Source organism: Toxorhynchites rutilus, chromosome 2 (assembly GCF_029784135.1).
Source record: "Toxorhynchites rutilus septentrionalis strain SRP chromosome 2, ASM2978413v1, whole genome shotgun sequence".
NCBI lineage: Eukaryota > Metazoa > Arthropoda > Insecta > Diptera > Culicidae > Toxorhynchites > Toxorhynchites rutilus.
The window spans coordinates 215,817,703-215,835,129 of NC_073745.1; the positions used below are offsets into that span (position 1 = coordinate 215,817,703).

The 17,427-nt window shown below is 43.7% G+C and overlaps 4 protein-coding genes across 6 annotated transcripts; all 4 read left to right on the plus strand.

Annotated features, from left to right (window-relative positions):
- The first annotated feature begins 2,980 nt into the window (after nt 1–2,980).
- On the plus strand, nt 2,981–4,277 carry LOC129770863 (uncharacterized). 2 transcript variants are annotated; one of them, XM_055774005.1, is made up of 4 exons: nt 2,983–3,340; nt 3,401–3,649; nt 3,970–4,157; nt 4,220–4,277. In XM_055774005.1, exons 1-3 carry the CDS (start codon nt 3,218–3,220, stop codon nt 3,991–3,993), a joined length of 396 nt encoding a protein of 131 aa, XP_055629980.1. In that variant the 5' UTR covers nt 2,983–3,217; the 3' UTR covers nt 3,994–4,157; nt 4,220–4,277. The 2 variants fall into 2 exon arrangements, with proteins under 2 accessions (XP_055629979.1, XP_055629980.1); XM_055774004.1 differs by lacking the exons at nt 3,970–4,157; nt 4,220–4,277 and having other exon boundaries at nt 2,981–3,340; nt 3,401–3,789.
- Nucleotides 4,278–6,662: 2,385 nt separating this feature from the next.
- LOC129766671 (uncharacterized) lies at nt 6,663–7,544 on the plus strand. The gene has a single exon (XM_055767258.1). The coding sequence runs from the start codon at nt 6,663–6,665 to the stop codon at nt 7,542–7,544; it is 882 nt and encodes a 293-aa protein (XP_055623233.1).
- Nucleotides 7,545–7,644: 100 nt separating this feature from the next.
- Nucleotides 7,645–8,896, plus strand: LOC129766672 (uncharacterized protein K02A2.6-like). The gene has a single exon (XM_055767259.1). The coding sequence runs from the start codon at nt 7,868–7,870 to the stop codon at nt 8,894–8,896; it is 1,029 nt and encodes a 342-aa protein (XP_055623234.1). The 5' UTR covers nt 7,645–7,867.
- A 2,693-nt stretch (nt 8,897–11,589) lies between these two features.
- LOC129768850 (probable RNA helicase armi) lies at nt 11,590–13,919 on the plus strand. Of its 2 annotated transcripts, none has more exons than XM_055770784.1 (2): nt 11,590–12,669; nt 12,740–13,919. In XM_055770784.1, exon 2 carries the CDS (start codon nt 13,326–13,328, stop codon nt 13,821–13,823), a length of 498 nt encoding a protein of 165 aa, XP_055626759.1. In that variant the 5' UTR covers nt 11,590–12,669; nt 12,740–13,325; the 3' UTR covers nt 13,824–13,919. The 2 variants fall into 2 exon arrangements, with proteins under 2 accessions (XP_055626759.1, XP_055626760.1); XM_055770785.1 differs by having other exon boundaries at nt 12,743–13,919.
- Nucleotides 13,920–17,427: the final 3,508 nt, after the last annotated feature.

Sequence of the window (17,427 nt, forward strand, 5' to 3'; positions counted from 1 at the left end):
CACACCATAAACAAACATAAACAAACTGCAGCGCGCCAAGCGGTTGCCATAGAAATCATGTGGACAAAACAACATTATTGAATTGGACAACTCATGATCATCAAAATGCGTTAATTTGATGGTTTAGCTATGTAAATCCGATACAAATGGTGAGCAAGCATGATGTTTACAAGATCGCCTCTTTGTCCGGTGTGGAGATGGGGAGGAAACTCCGGAGCACGGAGGGCTATTCCTAATCGATATCCGTCTCGACGGGAAAACGGATAATGACGAGATCAAATGGAAGCGGTGTGGAGAGCAGCAAAATTCCTGCCCTGCAATGCTTGATCGTTGCCTGGATGGAGGAACACTGCGAGGACCGCTCGACGAACAGGAAATAAATAATCCTATGTTAATTATGAAGTTAGAATTCTGTGATAAAGATAAAAAATTACAATACATTGAGATAAAAAATGCATTTAATTCCATGCTATACGATACAATAATATTCTTTTGTAATTTCTAATACGATTTATTTATTGTAAATGACAATAATTGATTTCGATTCACTGTTAGACCTACTGTGAATGTTTCATTTAGTCTACCTTTTTTATTGTATTCGCGTACGCGATAAAATATCTTTTCTATCGCTCATTTGTATGTGTGTATGTGAGTGTTTGTGTGTTTTCGAACCACTTGCATGAGTTTCTCGCACATAGACAAAATAGTGTCTTCGGTTGCCTTTTCTATATATTTAGCCTCTGGTTTCGTAAATCACTTTCGTATTTCCTGCATGCGCTGGCCGGTGTGTCTAGTTTTGTAATGAATCCGCGCTCGGGTTATATAGAACAGTAAAAACATACGATGCGTAGATATATATGCATATTCTATACGATGCGTTTATATGCAATAACAATAAACTAAATTCAGAGAGGATAAATAAACTTCAACGTGTCATTGTTAATATTCTAGTATCTGTAACTGATTTTAGGAATAAAAGTAATAGTAAAGCATCTGAACAGCGAGTAATATTCCGTTTCTGTTGCGAAGATCTAGAAACCTATCTAGATTTGAGTAAAATATATCTGCCGAGAAATGAGAGTCCGGCTTTCCCCCTATATCAGTTTACCCGTTTTGGCCCTTACAATGGAACATCTATTTCTATCGCTCATTCAGTTGTGATCCTCGAATACAAGTCGTGTTGTGGCGCCGTTGAGCGATTTATTCTGATCGCTTTGCTTCTCGACACGACGCACGCATGTTTGCAGATAGGGATCGATATATGATACGAACAGTATGCGCATTAAATGCACCCGGGCCGACTTCTACTGAAGCGGAAGCGTCTGGACGAAGTTGGCAATCTCGGCATCGCTACCTACCACCTCGGCGAAACGTTCCGGAAAGTCCTTACTGATTTGTTTCACGAAGTTGAAGATTAGATCGCGACACTCTGATAGAGAGGGTTTAAATACGTATGTTTAAGGTGGTAGGAGAAATTTGATAACTGTACTCGGGACACTTACCATCATTGTTGTGTTGCTTCTTGTACAAAACTTGTAATCCTACAACTAGAACGCGACCCAACAGCGGTATGAGGTTATCGTTTCCTTGTCGATATATCACATCCAAGCTACGGAAAACGGCCATGTTTTCCTCGAAGTCTTCACGTAGTGGTAGATATTGAACGAACACTGGAAGTACCTGCAATAGATAATAAACAATGGATTATTGGAAGAATTGCATCTTAGCACATTGAAACGTATCTCAGACAAGTGAGGAATAGGGAAGCTCTAGTCTCCTTAGTAGCATAGGATATTAGGTTAGGATATCGCAAGTTAGTAGCCATTGTTTTTCTCCCGCTGCGAAGAATCGTTGTTTACGTTTTACGTTGTATATAATCAGACTTCGCCTGCGAATGACGGAATTAATAATAGCATGTTCCAAAGCCCAAAAAAAGGAGGATGGTACAGGGAAACTTCGATATAACGTACCCTCGTTATAACGTACATTTTACCTCGATATAACGTACACATTTTCAAAGTCCAAAGGAATAATTTTTTGAATATTGTTTTTCTGAAAGAACAATAAATTATCTGTATTTTGATACTAAAGCTTGATTTTTACTTTTAATCAATCCCGAAGTACAATTGTTTTGTGATTCCGAATTCTAAATGAATCAAATTTCAATCAACAGTACGAAGGGAAACATCATGAGAAAGGTTGCCTTCATCTTCTAGTTGAATCTATTCATTAACCTTACTCCAATAGCAACACAACAAAGTAATATAAGCTACGTTTCTGAGTTCTTTATTATGCTTCGATATAGCGTACAATTCGATACAACGCACAATTTTGAAAGTAAAATGTACGTTATATCGAAGTTATCCTGTAGTAATAGCCGTTATCCATGGTTGCTCTCTTAAACGCTCTCAAAGATTGTCTGGGAATGCATTTTTTGTGTTCCGTTCTGTCCTGTCGGTGAATATTGGCCGTTTTTAATCAATAACTGGGTTCCAGCGATTGACAGCAATGATTCAAATTTTATGTGTGGTAACCCTTAATAAGTCATACTTTTCCAGTTCCACTTGAATACACATGAGAACCTTCCTGGGCATTAGTCCTCGTTGGGCAACGGTTCCAGCTGCCTCACGATCTTTTTCGCATGTTTTTTGTCGTATGTAATCTGTCTCGCATCATTTCCTGTTGTCACATCCCAATGATCCCAACAGATGCTTCTTAGTCTATTTGAATTTGAAAAACATATTGTCTATCCAGCAGTGCTCCAGGATGAACCGGACGAAAATTGAATATTAATTCTGAATCTAATTTTCGCATTATCCACAGTACTTAATCACTATCTTTTATATTCAGAATATTTTTTCACCCAAATCAACCGCGCAACTGGAATCGCTTGTTAAGTACACAAATATACGAAGCGTTTAATAACAAGTCTACACGCGACGTAATTTACTGATATTTCAATATTATTCCAGCATAACATCGAATAATTTTCCAAATTTAACCACTAGTAGATATTCGATCTTCATAGAAATTTCAACAAATCATATAATACATTGCAATTTGCATATGTCAAAATGGTACAAAAGTAGGCCGGTTTCCATTCTCCCACTCTGATTTCGATCCAAGCAGTCTACTTGGTAGGTGCACACAACAATACTTGTCACTGCTGTTTGAAATTGCAAGAGAGAAGCAAGAAGAAATTTCACTCAGCACCAAGATGGACCGAACGAGCGTTACATCCCGAATTCCGACCGGCTTGAGGGTTCCGAGAGGCTATCGGGCCACCCAAGCAATTGGAGGTAAAGCGGAATCGGGAGGGAAAGTTCGTTTTCCAAGCAAGGTGAGTAAAATCGTGTAAGAGTGTGTAGCAGTGTTAAAATGAAATCTTATTTTCTTACAGACTATTCCAACCGCGAACGAGATAGATCCTGAAGAGAGCTTGATTGAGGACGAAAATTTTCCGCCGTTGTTCTATGAAGACATAGAGGATACTGGAGACGACCCGTACGACTGGGAGCCGATAAACATTTCCGAGATCGACGAGGTATATTTTCGGAAGCTGAAGGCTGAATGGGAGCTTCAAAAAATGAGAGTGGAAAACTCCAGATTGCGGCAGGAGAATCAACGGCTAAAAACAGCAGCAAAAGGGGTAAGACTATTTAAGTATTGTTGTTTGAAAATGCTGCTGGTTGTTGCAGGAGAAGTGGCGCAGTCGCTCTTTGTTTAAATTTTCTATCATAAACATAATTGGGAGTGTTTTTGTGTGTTATCTTCAATTTTTGTTATTATTTCAAGTTGTGTTTTGTTTGATATATTTTGATGATTTATTTTTTCCTTTAGTATTTGGATGTTTTTTATTAGTATTTAGATTTACCTTATTTATACCGTTGTTGTATTCCGTATTCTGTTGGATTTTATTATGTTACTTTGTGTTGCTGAGTTTCATAGTTGTTTTTTTTCTTATTTCAGCTTCTTTTATCAATACACTACTGATTTTTCAATTATTTGATTGTTCTTCTTTTGTTTTCCGATGAAGATTTTATTAATATTTATTCATTCTTACATTGCATCAAATACATATGAGCTTTCGAGGGGACTCTTCTTGACTACAACACTGAGAAATGAGCTAGCTATGAGTAGATGACACAAGATATGACGTGAGTTCTTTTTCCAGAAAAAAAAAAAACAAATTTGTAGTAATTTTTTCCATTTTTCATAGGTCAGATCAAACCAAGGCAATTCCCGTTTAAAAAAAAAAACAAGAGATGACCAAGTCACGATTTAGATTTAATATTTTTTAACATCTTTTGTTGTAGAATGAATAAATTAATTAATTTGTAATAAACTAATTTAATTTATACTCTAGAGCCGATTTGTTACAATTTTCTGCACTAGTACAATCGAACACCCTTTTATAAAGTCTTCAAACTTAGTCTCAAGTTTTAGGAAAGTTTTAAAATTGACGATGACTCAATATTTTAGAAAAGCTTTAAGTGCATTCGATTTTTCAACATAAAGCTTGGCACTCTGCTCATTCCACCATGGTTCAGGTTTAGGTGGCCTTCGACGAATAATGGATACTGGGATGTGTTTAGATTGGGCGCAAACTGCGCAGTCATGGACCAATCGAGAAAATAGTTTAAGTTCCTCCAAAGAAGGTTTGATTAACCATCTCCGGAAATGATGGCTGAAGCAGTGACATCCACATAAATTGGATTTCACGTTTCCGGAATTAAGTTTCGTGTTCCGTTGACTTTATTCATTAGATTTTAAGAGGCTTAAGGCTTTTGCCACGCTATAACATCTAAAGCTGATTAAGTAACCCAGTGGTCTTCAAAAATTTTATAAGTTTTGTTTCATTATCGGTTCTTGAGATAGAATGTCGTGCAGAGAATGAGATTGACGAAATTGTTGTCGTTGTTCTTCGTAGGCTCTACATTCGGCCAGCATGTGTTTAATAGTCAGCTGAACTCCGAAGGTGATACCAACTGACTATTCAGTTTGATCGAACAAGTACCAATGCGTTAATTTTGTGTGTCCTATTCTACAACGAGTAAGAACTCGTTGTTCCACTCTGTCGGGTCGGTTCTTCCAGCGTTTGATAGTGTTTTACTTCCCGAAGTTTTGTATTTGTCTGGTTCCAGATGATCTGCTGATGATGCTCTAGCTGATAATCAACATTTCTGAAGATATCTTCGGAAGGAATGCTGGTGTCTCAGATCCATGTATATCTCCCAACGTTAGCCAGTCAGTCTGCGTGTTCATTTCCATTAATGCCGACATAACTGGGAACCCAAACAAGTGTGATCGCCTTATTCATAGCGTGAGTTACCGTTGCTTGAATGAACGGGTGTTTGCTGTTTGCCACTTGCAAGAAGTGCACTGGCTGAAGACGAAAAAATTGCCGTAGGACCATCTGCTCTGCTAATTCTGCATGATAAGGCCGCTGCCTGTGCTGTGCTGTGTGTGACGACAAAGAGGGTGTTCGACTCCCGCGACTTCAAATCCAATACGATAATCTGCTGCTGAACTGTCAGTGAACATCAGTTTGTGGCTACTGTAAGTTCCAAGTAGCTCATGCGAGCGATTTCTTTTGCCTGACCCGTTTTGTAAAGACTGTTGATAGTTCAATCTACTCGCACCGGGGAAACATTCCATGGTCTGGATAGAATTCTAAGGACCTTGATAGGGGAAGGAAGCTGTTCGGAGATTAGTTCTGAAAAAACGTCTCCCTGCTTCTTCGAACATTCTGGATGAAGTTTTGTTTGAACGCTCGAGAGTGCGACAAGCACGGTGAACCAGAGTGCGACATACTACTGAGGTGAAATCACGAACTCCACATTCGGTGTAGAGAGAAAGAATAGGAGATGATCTGATTGCACCAGATGACACACGTAAAAAGCAGTTGTAAACTGGTCGTAGGCCCTGAAGGTCCGTAGGGTTGAATAGTTCGATTCCATAGATAAATTTCGAGGTTATAGTAGCATTCCCCATATTCAGTAGGGTTCCTTGTATCCCCATTGTTGTGGACAACCCTATTTTGCCGCGCTCGGATACGTTATTCATCCGACGCAGCTCAGACCGCAGGGCTCGCGTGCGACAGCATGACTGTCACTGAGCGATGCTGGAGATGCGCATATATGTGTTTTTAATGTGGTTGTCACTTGTTGTTGTTTACATTGTTATTGTTGTGGACAGAGTCATTGTTTATCGTCCATAGTGAAATGTATCGTTTAGTCATGTCGTGAATAAAGTTTGTTTTTATTTATTGTACCGTGCGCGTTTCATTAACCCTGTCGTGATATTGTCCCAGTGCAAGTCCAGGGTCCCGCGGTATAAAAGTGGCGACGAGTAATCGCGAGTGTGTTGTTTTTCACCGTCGGAAAAACACACTGAACATTTCGCCCCCCGCGCGTAAGAAAAGAAAGTGGAGTGAAAGTGCGATTGCGAGCAACGACGACGGGCAGAATAGTGTTGACCCCACGGGTGTGATAAACAATCAACGGCAACAAAACCAGCCGATTATCCCCGTGTCGGCGGTCCACTATCAGCAGCAGTTTATTCCCGTCTCTGCTGCCCAATAACAGCAGTACGCGCCTTTCCCGCCCCACCAACTGCAAGCACAGGTCGGTAGCGATGTGTTCGTGGAAATTTTGCAAATGATGCAGAAGCAGCACCGAGAGATGATGACCCAACTGATTCAACAGCAGCAGCAAAGTGATGAGAAGCATGAACGCTTTCTCCGTACGATCGCATCGTCAATCAACGTGCAGGTACCACCGAATCCGGAACAGATCCTTGACTCTTCGGCCGGCAACATCAAGGAATTCCGGTTCGAGGCCGACTCCAACGTGACGTTTGCGGCTTGGTACTCGAGATACGACGATCTCTTCGAGAAGGATGCTGCTAGATTGGACGGTGAAGCAAAAGGTCGTCTTCTTTTGCGAAAGCTGGGTGCATCGGAGCACGAACGGTATGTGAGTTACATTCTGCCTAAACTTCCGAAAAATTTTAGCTTCCTGGAAACAGTGGCCAAGCTCAAGAGCCTGTTCGGAGCAAAAGAATCGGTGATCAGCCGTCGCTACCGATGCCTGCAGATAGCGAAAAATCCTGCAGAGGACCATGTGGCATTCGCTTGCCGCGAAAACAAGGCTTGCGTGGAGTTTGAGCTGGGTAAGCTCTCGGAGGAGCAATTCAAGTGCTTGGTCTACGTGTGTGGTTTAAAATCGGAGAACGACGTCGAGATTCGCACCCGCCTCCTCACGAAAATAGAAGAGAGAAATGACGTGACGTTGGAGCAACTTTCGGAGGAGTGCCAGCGGCTGTACAACCTGAAGCACGACAGCGCCATGATCGAATCTCCGTCCACGTACGACCAAGTACAAGCGATAAGAAAATTTGGTGGGAAGCGGTACGAAAAGCGTGACCGTGAGTCACCGAAACATCCTTCCAGTGACACCGAATCCAAACCAGTGCCAGTGCCAAACCCCGAAAAACTGGAAGGAGGCGCAGGAAGCAACCAGTGTCCGCCAAGGTGGTGGTAGTCGATGTGTGCAGTGTGCAGCAACGACGCAGATATGTCTCCGTGGGCTTTTCTGGAACAAAAATTCGCCTGCAACTCGATACCGTCTCAGACATCACCGTCATTAGCAGGGAGATTTGGCGGAGCATTGGCAGTCCTGCGTTATCGTCAGCAACGGTGAAGGCGAAGACGGCATCTGGCAGCATACTATCGCTCGATGGGGAGTTCGAGTGCGACGTCACCATCGGAAGCAGTACACGACGTGAGCTCATCCGTGTAACCGAGAAGCAGCTGCAGTTACTCGGATCCGATTTGGTCGACAGTTTCAACCTTTGGGCCGTCCCTATGGACACCTTCTGCTGCCACGTGTCTGGAACGCCAGTGTCGACAGGTGCACTCAAGTCGTCTTTTCCAGAGGTCTTCAGCGAGAAGCTCGGCTTGTGCACCAGAACAAAAGTGAAGTTGGAGTTGAAAGAAAACGTTCGACCCGTCTTCTGTCCGAAGCGTCCGGTAGCTTACGCTATGTATGATACCGTTGATCGCGAGCTCGACCGGTTAGAGAAATTGGACATCATCACCCCGGTCGATTATTCGGAGTGGGCCGCTCCGATCGTCGTAGTCCGCAAGTCCAATGGCTCCATCAGGATTTGCGGAGACTACTCAACGGGTCTGAATGCAGCTCTCCAATCACAGCAGTATCCACTTCCACTTCCGGATGACATCTTCGCCAAGCTGGCTAAGTGTAAGATCTTCAGCCAGATAGATTTGTCCGACGCCTTCTTACAGGTGGAAGTTGACGAGCAGTACCGTAGTTTGCTGACGATCAATACGCATCGTGGTCTCTACCTCTACAACCGCCTGCCGCCGGGTTTGAAGATCGCGCCTGGCGCATTTCAGCAGTTCATCGACACAATGTTAGCCGGACTGAAGGGCACTTCTGGCTACCTCGATGACGTCATCGTCGGCGGAGAAACTGAAGAGGAGCACGACCTCAATCTACGGGGTGTCCTGAAGCGAATCCAAGATTTCGGATTCACGATTCGTGTTGACAAGTGTTTGTTTCGCAAGCAGCAAATCCGATACTTGGGGCACATCATCGACAGTCGCGGGTTGCGACCAGATCCGGCGAAAATCGAGGCGATCACCAAGCTGCCGCCTCCAGCCGATGTATCCGGTGTGCGATCGTTTTTGGGGGCCATCAACTACTACGGCAAGTTCGTCCCCAACATGCGCATGCTACGCTACCCGCTCGACAATCTCCTCAAGGTGGAGACGAAGTTCAGCTGGAGTCCGGAGTGCCAGAAAGCGTTCGACCGGTTCAAGCAGATTCACTCGTCGGATCTTCTCCTCACACACTACGATCCGAAGAATTAGGTCAGTAGTAACTAATACGGTTAAAGTGTTGCCTCTCAATTTCATAGTCGTTGCGCAAAGCACCCAAGCAGATCCGCTGCTCCGTCAAGTCCACCGCTACGTTCAGAACGGCTGGCCCCAGTCAACACTCGATGGGTCAGAACTTCGCCGGTTCCAATCAAGGCAGGAATCGCTCTCTGTGGTGGATGGGTGTATTTTGTTTGCCGAACGACTCGTCATTCCGTCGCTGCATCGGAAACGGTGCCTCGAACAGCTGCACCGTGGCCATCCGGGCATGCAGCGAATGAAAGCCATCGCTAGGAGCTACGTGTACTGGCCTACGTTGGATGCTGACATCGTCAGCTTCGTCAAGGCATGCCAGCAGTGTGCGTCTGTAGCTCGATCACCTCCTCACTCTCCACCGGTGCCGTGACCCAAATTGACCGCTCCGTGGCAACGCGTCCACGTCGACTTCGCCGGTCCAATCGAAGGCGACTACTACCTGCTCGCTATCGATTCGTTCTCTAAGTGGCCCGAGATCATCCGAACGACCCGCATCACCTCTGCTGCGACCATCAGCATCTGCGTGCGTTGTTCGCGCGGCTGGGTATGCCCGTAACCTTGGTCAGTGACAACGGTACCCAGTTTACCAGCACCGAATTTGCCGATTTCTGCGCTTCCAATGGCATCGAGCACCTCACGACAGCACCGTTTCATCCACAATCAAATGGCCAGGCGGAACGATTCGTGGATACCTTCAAGCGAGAGTCAAGCCGTCAAGAAAATCCGAGAGGGGAGAGGATCCATTGAAGAAGCACTGGATGTCTTCTTGCTGACGTACCGAAGCACGCCCAGTCGTGCTCTGCCGGATCAGAAGTCGCCATCTGAGATCATGTTTGGTCGCAAAATCCGAACGTGTCTCGAGCTTCTGCGTCCACCACCGGTACGTGTCCCAGTGCCAACCGACGATGACCGCAAGCAACCGAGGTCCTTCAACCGAAACGAGACCGTGTACGCCAAACTACATGGTCATACCGGTTGGAAGTGGGCTCCTGGTGTCGTCGTCGAGAAGATCGGAGACGTTATGTACAACGTGTGGGTCGAAGATCGCCGAATGCTACGCTCGCATATCAACCAACTTCGGAGTCGCCTTGCTGCTGGCGCGATACCGAAGCAACCCACTGTACATGCCACCTTAAACCAACATTCGCTGCCGCTGGACATTTTGCTGGATGCCTGGGATCTCCCAAGCCAATCACCAGGTCTATCTTCACCAGAGCCTGTCTCCAGTGCTGAGAGAACCATGGTAGGTTCCGGGCCGACTCTTGCAACGTCTACGCCACGTCATGAGGTCTCGGCGTTCGTCCCGTCATCAGCATCGTCATCATCAACAACAACAACGCCAACATCGACAGAGTTCGAGTCCGCTGTCGAAGTAGAACTAGCTGTAGACATCCCTAGGCGCTCTTCACCACTATGAAGACCGCCAGTAAAGTTTGATCCGTACCACCTCTATTAAGAGGGGAGATGTTGTGGACAACCCTATTTTGCCGCGCTCGGATACGTTATTCATCCGACGCAGCTCAGACCGCAGGGCTCGCGTGCGACAGCATGACTGTCACTGAGCGATGCTGGAGATGCGCATATATGTGTTTTTAATGTGGTTGTCACTTGTTGTTGTTTACATTGTTATTGTTGTGGACAGAGTCATTGTTTATCGTCCATAGTGAAATGTATCGTTTAGTCATGTCGTGAATAAAGTTTGTTTTTATTTATTGTACCGTGCGCGTTTCATTAACCCTGTCGTGATATTGTCCCAGTGCAAGTCCAGGGTCCCGCGGTACAAAACCCACCATCGGATCGCTTTGATAATGTTGAGCCGTAGTCGCAAGTCGTTTCGTGTCTTTGCAACATGCGTTTTTGCTGTCCTTCGACGATTTATCCAAGCACCTAGAATTCTTATTGAGCTAACCTTCTGGATCACAGAGTTTCGTAATTTAACCTTCGGTATTCGGTTGAAACGATGGCGTTTTTTGTTGCAGATATGTATCATCGTGCTTTTAGAAGAATTGATTGTGAAACCAACCGATGTCGCTCACTTGTCTAACGTCTCGATGTTACGTTGCCGGTGCTTACGGGCAACTGCCGTATACTTGCTTGAACACGAAATTTTAAAATCATCTGCGTAGCCACTGAGGACACAGCGGGATAACGGAATATCGAAAGCGGGATTGACAGCCAACAGGGAAAGAGTGGGTGAAAAGACCCCGCCTTGTGGTACTCCATTCTCTTGAATCGTTGGTGGAGAGGTTTTTCCACCTACAGATACTCTAAATGTGCTAGTATCGAGATTTTGTCGACCAAACCGAAAAACTTTGTGACCTAAGCCGGTTTTACAGACCTGGGGTGACATTGCGCATTTCGAAACGAGTGATTTTTATTCGTTTCGACCATTTTGACATGCCTTTGACCAGCTTTGTTTAGGAAACCAAAAATTTTACATTTTTTTACGAGACAAATTTTGCTCTAAATCTAGTACACCGAAAATATGAACTTGAAAAATATACATAATACTAAAACCATTTCGATTTGAGTTCGAATTTTCTCGAAACGAGTTACTCGTTTCGAAATGCGCAATGCGGCCTCTATGCTCGGTCGTAAGTTTTTACGATATCGTAAAATCGTAAAAAATAAGCGGCCTCCATGCTCGGTCGTAAGTTTTTACGATATCAAGGATAGCGATATCCATATGTTCGTTTCTCTCAATGATCTCTTCGATAGATTCCTTAAGCTCGTTGAAATAAGTTGTAGTTCCCCTGCCTGGGCGAAAGGCATGTTGTTCGTTGGCGAGTCGAGCTGTACTTTCCAAGTGTTGAATCACTCTGTGGTTCATCATTCTTTCAAATACCTTACCCACACACGAGGTCAGCGAGGCGGTCGATAGTTGATATCACTTGACAATCTGCTACTCTTTAATATGGGGATTATAATTAACTCACGCCATTCTGCTGGGTATTCTCCTCGCTACCAGCTAGTGTTATACCCGTGTAGAAGAACTTCTTTGGTTATGAATGGTAAACGACGCAACATTTGATATGTGATTTCATCCGGGCCGGCGGACTTTCCTTTGCTTTTTTCCAGAGCGAATCCTCCATGTTGAAATCAACATCCATTGTGGGGTTACTTGGTGGAGTAACGAACTAGTGGATGTTTTTTGGGAAATTTCCTCTTTCCAGAAATCCAGCGGATAGCTGCGAGAACTCGAATTTAAGGAAAAATGCTTTCCAAGTACTAACACGATAGCTGACGGATCTTCAACAAGAACACCATGTAGATCAATCTTAGGGATTCTATTATCTCGTCTTCCTGTTAGGCGATTGAAATGTTTCCACAATATGCCACTTGTGGTAGAGGGATATTGAAGCTCGATGCAAATTCAAATCCAAGGTTGTCCCAGGAAAAATGTCTGCCGTTGAAATCACCGGCAAACATAGATCGTTCAGAAATCTGTTCGGAAATACCCATCAGTGCTTCCGAAATGCGCAGAGCACTGTGTGTGTTGTTGTATACGCAGACGATTGTCAATTTAATAGGTGACCGAATCTCTACAGCCACAGCCGGGATATTGGTGTCCAGATGAATCTGTGAATGTGGAACACAGCATAGGACTACAAGAACAGCTAGACCCTGACGATTTCGGAATGATCCGGAAGAGTAGACGAAAAACTCATACCAGTTTTCGAGCTAGGATCCAAAGTTAATGGTCATGGATTCCTGGAGGCAGAGCACGACAGGTAGTTGATTCCTTACTAGAATGAGTAGCTCATCCACGTTATTCCATATGCTTCGAATGTTCCATTGTAGTAGCAGAACACGGAAACCATCGCTGGTGGCCGGTTCTTCGGAGATAGAGCTGATATCTGAATCATCCGGAAAGTGAGTTTCTGGAAGGTTAAGTGGATCAACTTCTGCGTTCATTGGATTGAGATATGGGGTATGTACTTGCCTGGGCCCCACCCAATTTCCCAATGGCAGTAGGCACCGAACGACCGTTAGACGGCTCTGGATCATGCCCGAACGCGGCCAGCAAAGGGAGGAGATAGAGAAGTTACATCGATCGTAGCCACAGTTGGAGATGTTGCGGTGTCTGGTTGGAGTAACAAGTCCTGTGCGAAATTTTTATTCACCTTTCGAAAACAGTTGTCCGTGTGGCTTTGGTCGGTGAATGTGGCCAGTTCTGGATTTTCTGGTACGTTTCAACTTGTTTGGATCGTCGCATGCGGTAGGCCGATATTTTGAAGCCAGAAAACTTCGAGATCTTGTTCCTTTACCAGGATCGAATGAAGGCGACAGTGTGAGCGTCGTTAGTGAAACTGAAAGTTGAGCAGCGTTTGGGACTAATCGGTGCTGTTTGTGTTGGAAACTTGCCGGTGGTGCTTCCAGTTGCCCGATGCCAGCAAGCATCGAACGAACGTCGGGGTGCCCCGGATCATGTCCGAACTTCCTGCTGAAGCTCTACAAGAAAGGCGTTCGACCGGAAGACATTGGCATTATCACACCGTACCAACAGCAGGTCAAGACAATTCGGCGTATTCTGGATGAAAGTAATTTGCAGAAACCAAAAATCGGAAGCGTGGAGGAATTCCAAGGCCAGGAGCGTATGGTGATTATTATATCTACTGTGCGAACTTCGAAATCGCTGCTGCAAAGCGACCTGCAGCATGCACTTGGTTTCATTGCCAGCCCAAAGCGCTTGAATGTGGCCATCTCCCGTGCACGGGCGCTGCTTTTGATCTTCGGTAGCCCTCATCTGCTGTCAGCGGACAAACACTGGCGAAATCTGTTGTTCAGGGCGATTAATTCCGGTTCGTACTGTGGGTGCGATCTTCCCGAGCATATTGATCCCACGGAGCCAGCGCTGAATGGCGACGCACACAAGGAGGAGTGAACTATTGTGTAACGGTTGGAGTTTGATTACTTATAAACGCGGGTTCGTATATGCTACATCCGAATACCTCGAACGAACTGCAGAGTATCGTATTATTATGAGATGTATCATTTCTGAATTTAATTTTTATGTTTGAAACAAATAAAATAAATGAGATTAATTTTAAAGCACAGCGAATAATATCTTAAAAACGACTTTACAGTTTTTCAATTCCGAAAATCTATGAATTTGTCTTGCGACGGGGGAACTGTCTCTAAACAAAATGAGCATTGCAGGTGCAGGTCGTGGCCGAGTGGTTAGCGTCTCACATTATCATGCCGGGTGTTCGGGTTCGATTCCCGTTCTGGCCGGGGGATTTTTCGTCAAAGAAATTTCCTTCGACTTGCACTGTGGTCACGCGTATTCTAGAGCTTGTCTACATTCAAGACGTGTTATTTGGCCTAAGAAATCTCAATTAAGTATTATTAAATGACGCTAATTAATGCATACGTTGAGACAGCAAAAGTTCCACAGGGAACGTTAACGCCATTCAAGAAGAAGATGCAGGTCTCCAAAAAAAGTCACAATCGGGAAACAGTCACGATGTCACGATTGGCCTCCTGTGAGATAAGGCATGAATCTGGAATTATGGTCCCTATTATATAAATCGAATCGAGGATTCGATACAATCCCTATCACTATCACATTGCGAGCAAAATTTCAAATTTCATATGTAATTCGAGATATTCGAAACTGATATTTCCTCAACGAATGAAGCTTAATAGGCGTAATGCATGCATGGATGTGTAATAAAAATGACATCATGGAACAATTTGCTTTACAAAAAATATAATTATTAGAAAATGAATCTTTTCATGTATTTTCACAAATGCAATCTATGGAATTCCGTAAGGAGTCACACATTAATTCCACTTTTTTTTAGCAAAACATTCTTTTTCATGTAATTCTCTTTCAGCGTCGATTTCTTGTTGCAGCGGCGTTAATAGCTTCATTGTATTGGGCCACAACATATGGCCCTGAATTCTCGCTTGTTGTGTGCTAGTGTTTTCTTTACCTTTCACCTCATGTCAATCCAAATCTGTAATTTAAAAAAATAATTTTTGTTTTGCAAGACATTTCAGCTTCAGCATATGGTAGAGAAAGTTTGGTATAGTGTAGCAATAAAAAAGAAAATTGCTGACAAAAGTAACACGTACTAATGTACGCTAGCAGGAATAAGCAATTTTGACGTAGGACTACGTCTTTCATTTCTATACCGGGATGTAAAATCAAAGTTTCGAAAACGAAAGCGTTACGCCCGAGACCGAGATTTTGAGCGTTAATAGCTCCTAAACAACTGAACGAAATGGTATGATAAACACTTTTTTTTTATCCCATTTATTTATTTAAGGCTCATTAGCATTTTAGCTGTAACAGAGCCGAATTTTAATCGTGTACATGTCACATATTTATCATATCTATAATTAGCACATTACACAGTTGCCATTTTTTATTTGGCGTTAGAGTATTCCTTTCTATACCATTACAAATGGTACACATTTACACAGTAGCCATTTAGGCGTAAGAGTTTTCTGTCTGTTCTTCCATTATCCAGTTAAGACTGGACAGCGGAGACAGTCGTTGATCCATTGTTGAGTTATTTATAGAACAGCATCCCGATGTTTCTTGCAGAGCAGAGCAGATGTATGGATGAATCGATCTTATTTCGACCGTGGATCGATCTCCATCGCTGATGATTGTTGCGTGGACGTAGCTATTCTGTAACAACACAAAGATGGTCAATGAGGGCCCTGAGTTTTGAACTCACGATCGATCGCTTACTAAGCGAACGCGCAACCAATGTGGCTACGGAGACCCCCATGATAAACACTTCATTCGAAAGATAAAATGTCTACGCATTCTATACATGTTACTTTTTGATCCAAAAACTTGTTTCAATAGTCTTAAAATTGCTTTCAAAACAGGCTATTGAAATCACCAATCGGTATATAAGCGAGCGCCGCTCGGAAATCCACTCAGTTCTAATTGAACAGCGATTGGAGCATGTTGTCGCTGTTGTGGTGAAGCTCTTCGTTTATCATGAAAGCGCTGATGAACGGTGTCACCAAGAGCCTGTTTGTGCACCTTAGGTCAGACATGAATCCATCAGGAGGAGAGTGATGCCACAAACGGTTCCCCGGGAAGATCTCGAAGCAGCCGCTACACACACATACACGCGCGGAATTCTTTCCGTTTGGATGCCATTCAGCATCGAGAAAGATCCGGAAAATAATCTGCCAGTTCCTCTGGGAATTTAAAAATACATTCATGTGAAAGAGTTTATTTGAATGTTTTCTATCCATGTAACACTGTGACCAAATACATTTGGTTTAGTGATTTTTCAATCAATCACAATTAACAGGATAGCTTCTGAAGATTATTCTTCCCCATCAGTAGGATATTTCCGTATCCAATATTGTATGCGCCCGCAATCGATTATTGCTCAGTCGCCGAAAGTTCCGAGCTCAGAGAGTTCATTCCCCTCTAGTTTGCCTTCCAAATTGCCATCGTAAACCACGCCTTCTCTCGATTCAATCACGCACAAAAAGCATACTTAAGCGATATTCTGGTGGTGAGACGCATTCATTTTTCGTGAGGACATCGACATGACAACATCGTTGCTGAGGATGCTGGACGGCGAAGGATCGAGATCTGCCCTGAAACGCGAGCAGTTTGTTTGAAACTGTGAGGGAGCACAGAGAAGTCGATTCTTCAGGAGAAGAGAAGGTGACCATCGAAGCAGCCGCTACACACACACATACACGCGCGGAATTCTTTCCGTTTGGATACCATTCAGCATCGAGAAAGATGTAAAATTGATTGAATCGCTGAGGTTGTGAATTGATTTCGATGTTTATCCCCTGCGCTCGAACGCGATGCCTGGGGCGGGGTACTTGCTGTCGAACATCGCAATCGGTTGACTAGTAAATCTTCTGGGCTGCTGCGCCATTCGGAGAAAGAGAGGCGGTCTAGCTGGACCTGCCTTCTCTATACCGATGAAGTACGGAGGAGATATTTAGCAGGAAAAAAGGAAAACAATTAGGTAATTTATGGAAATAGCTTCCATTAGCTGCTTTTTATGACTGTTTTTATTTTGAAGAAATTAAGTTTTCATGCTAGCAAATTGGGTCGCGTTAGCCAGCTGATGGTCACGTAGTTGAATCGGAAAAATATACATGAAAACGGCTAATTTGTGAAAATAAACAGTCTGGTAGATAAATTTGACGAAAAATGGGTGGGTTATATCTATGATATAACCGCAAGGTTGACGTGGGACTACCTTAGCTTATCAATCATTCGTTTGTATTGATTAAATTTTTGATGGAATGAAACAATTCCCGAATTCAATTGAATTCACTATATCTGATTTGTAAGTAAAAAGATTGTGAAATGTCATGTAAGGTCAATTCATGCATTGTGATAGTAAATTTAATGACAGTCCTTTTACGGTTGGTATGATGCCTAGAACAAAATTTGTGAACGGGAGAATTTTCAAACGATTATTTTATTTTACATTTGTTTCTAAAGTTTGCATCTCTCAAGTGTACGTACTTATCGAACCGCG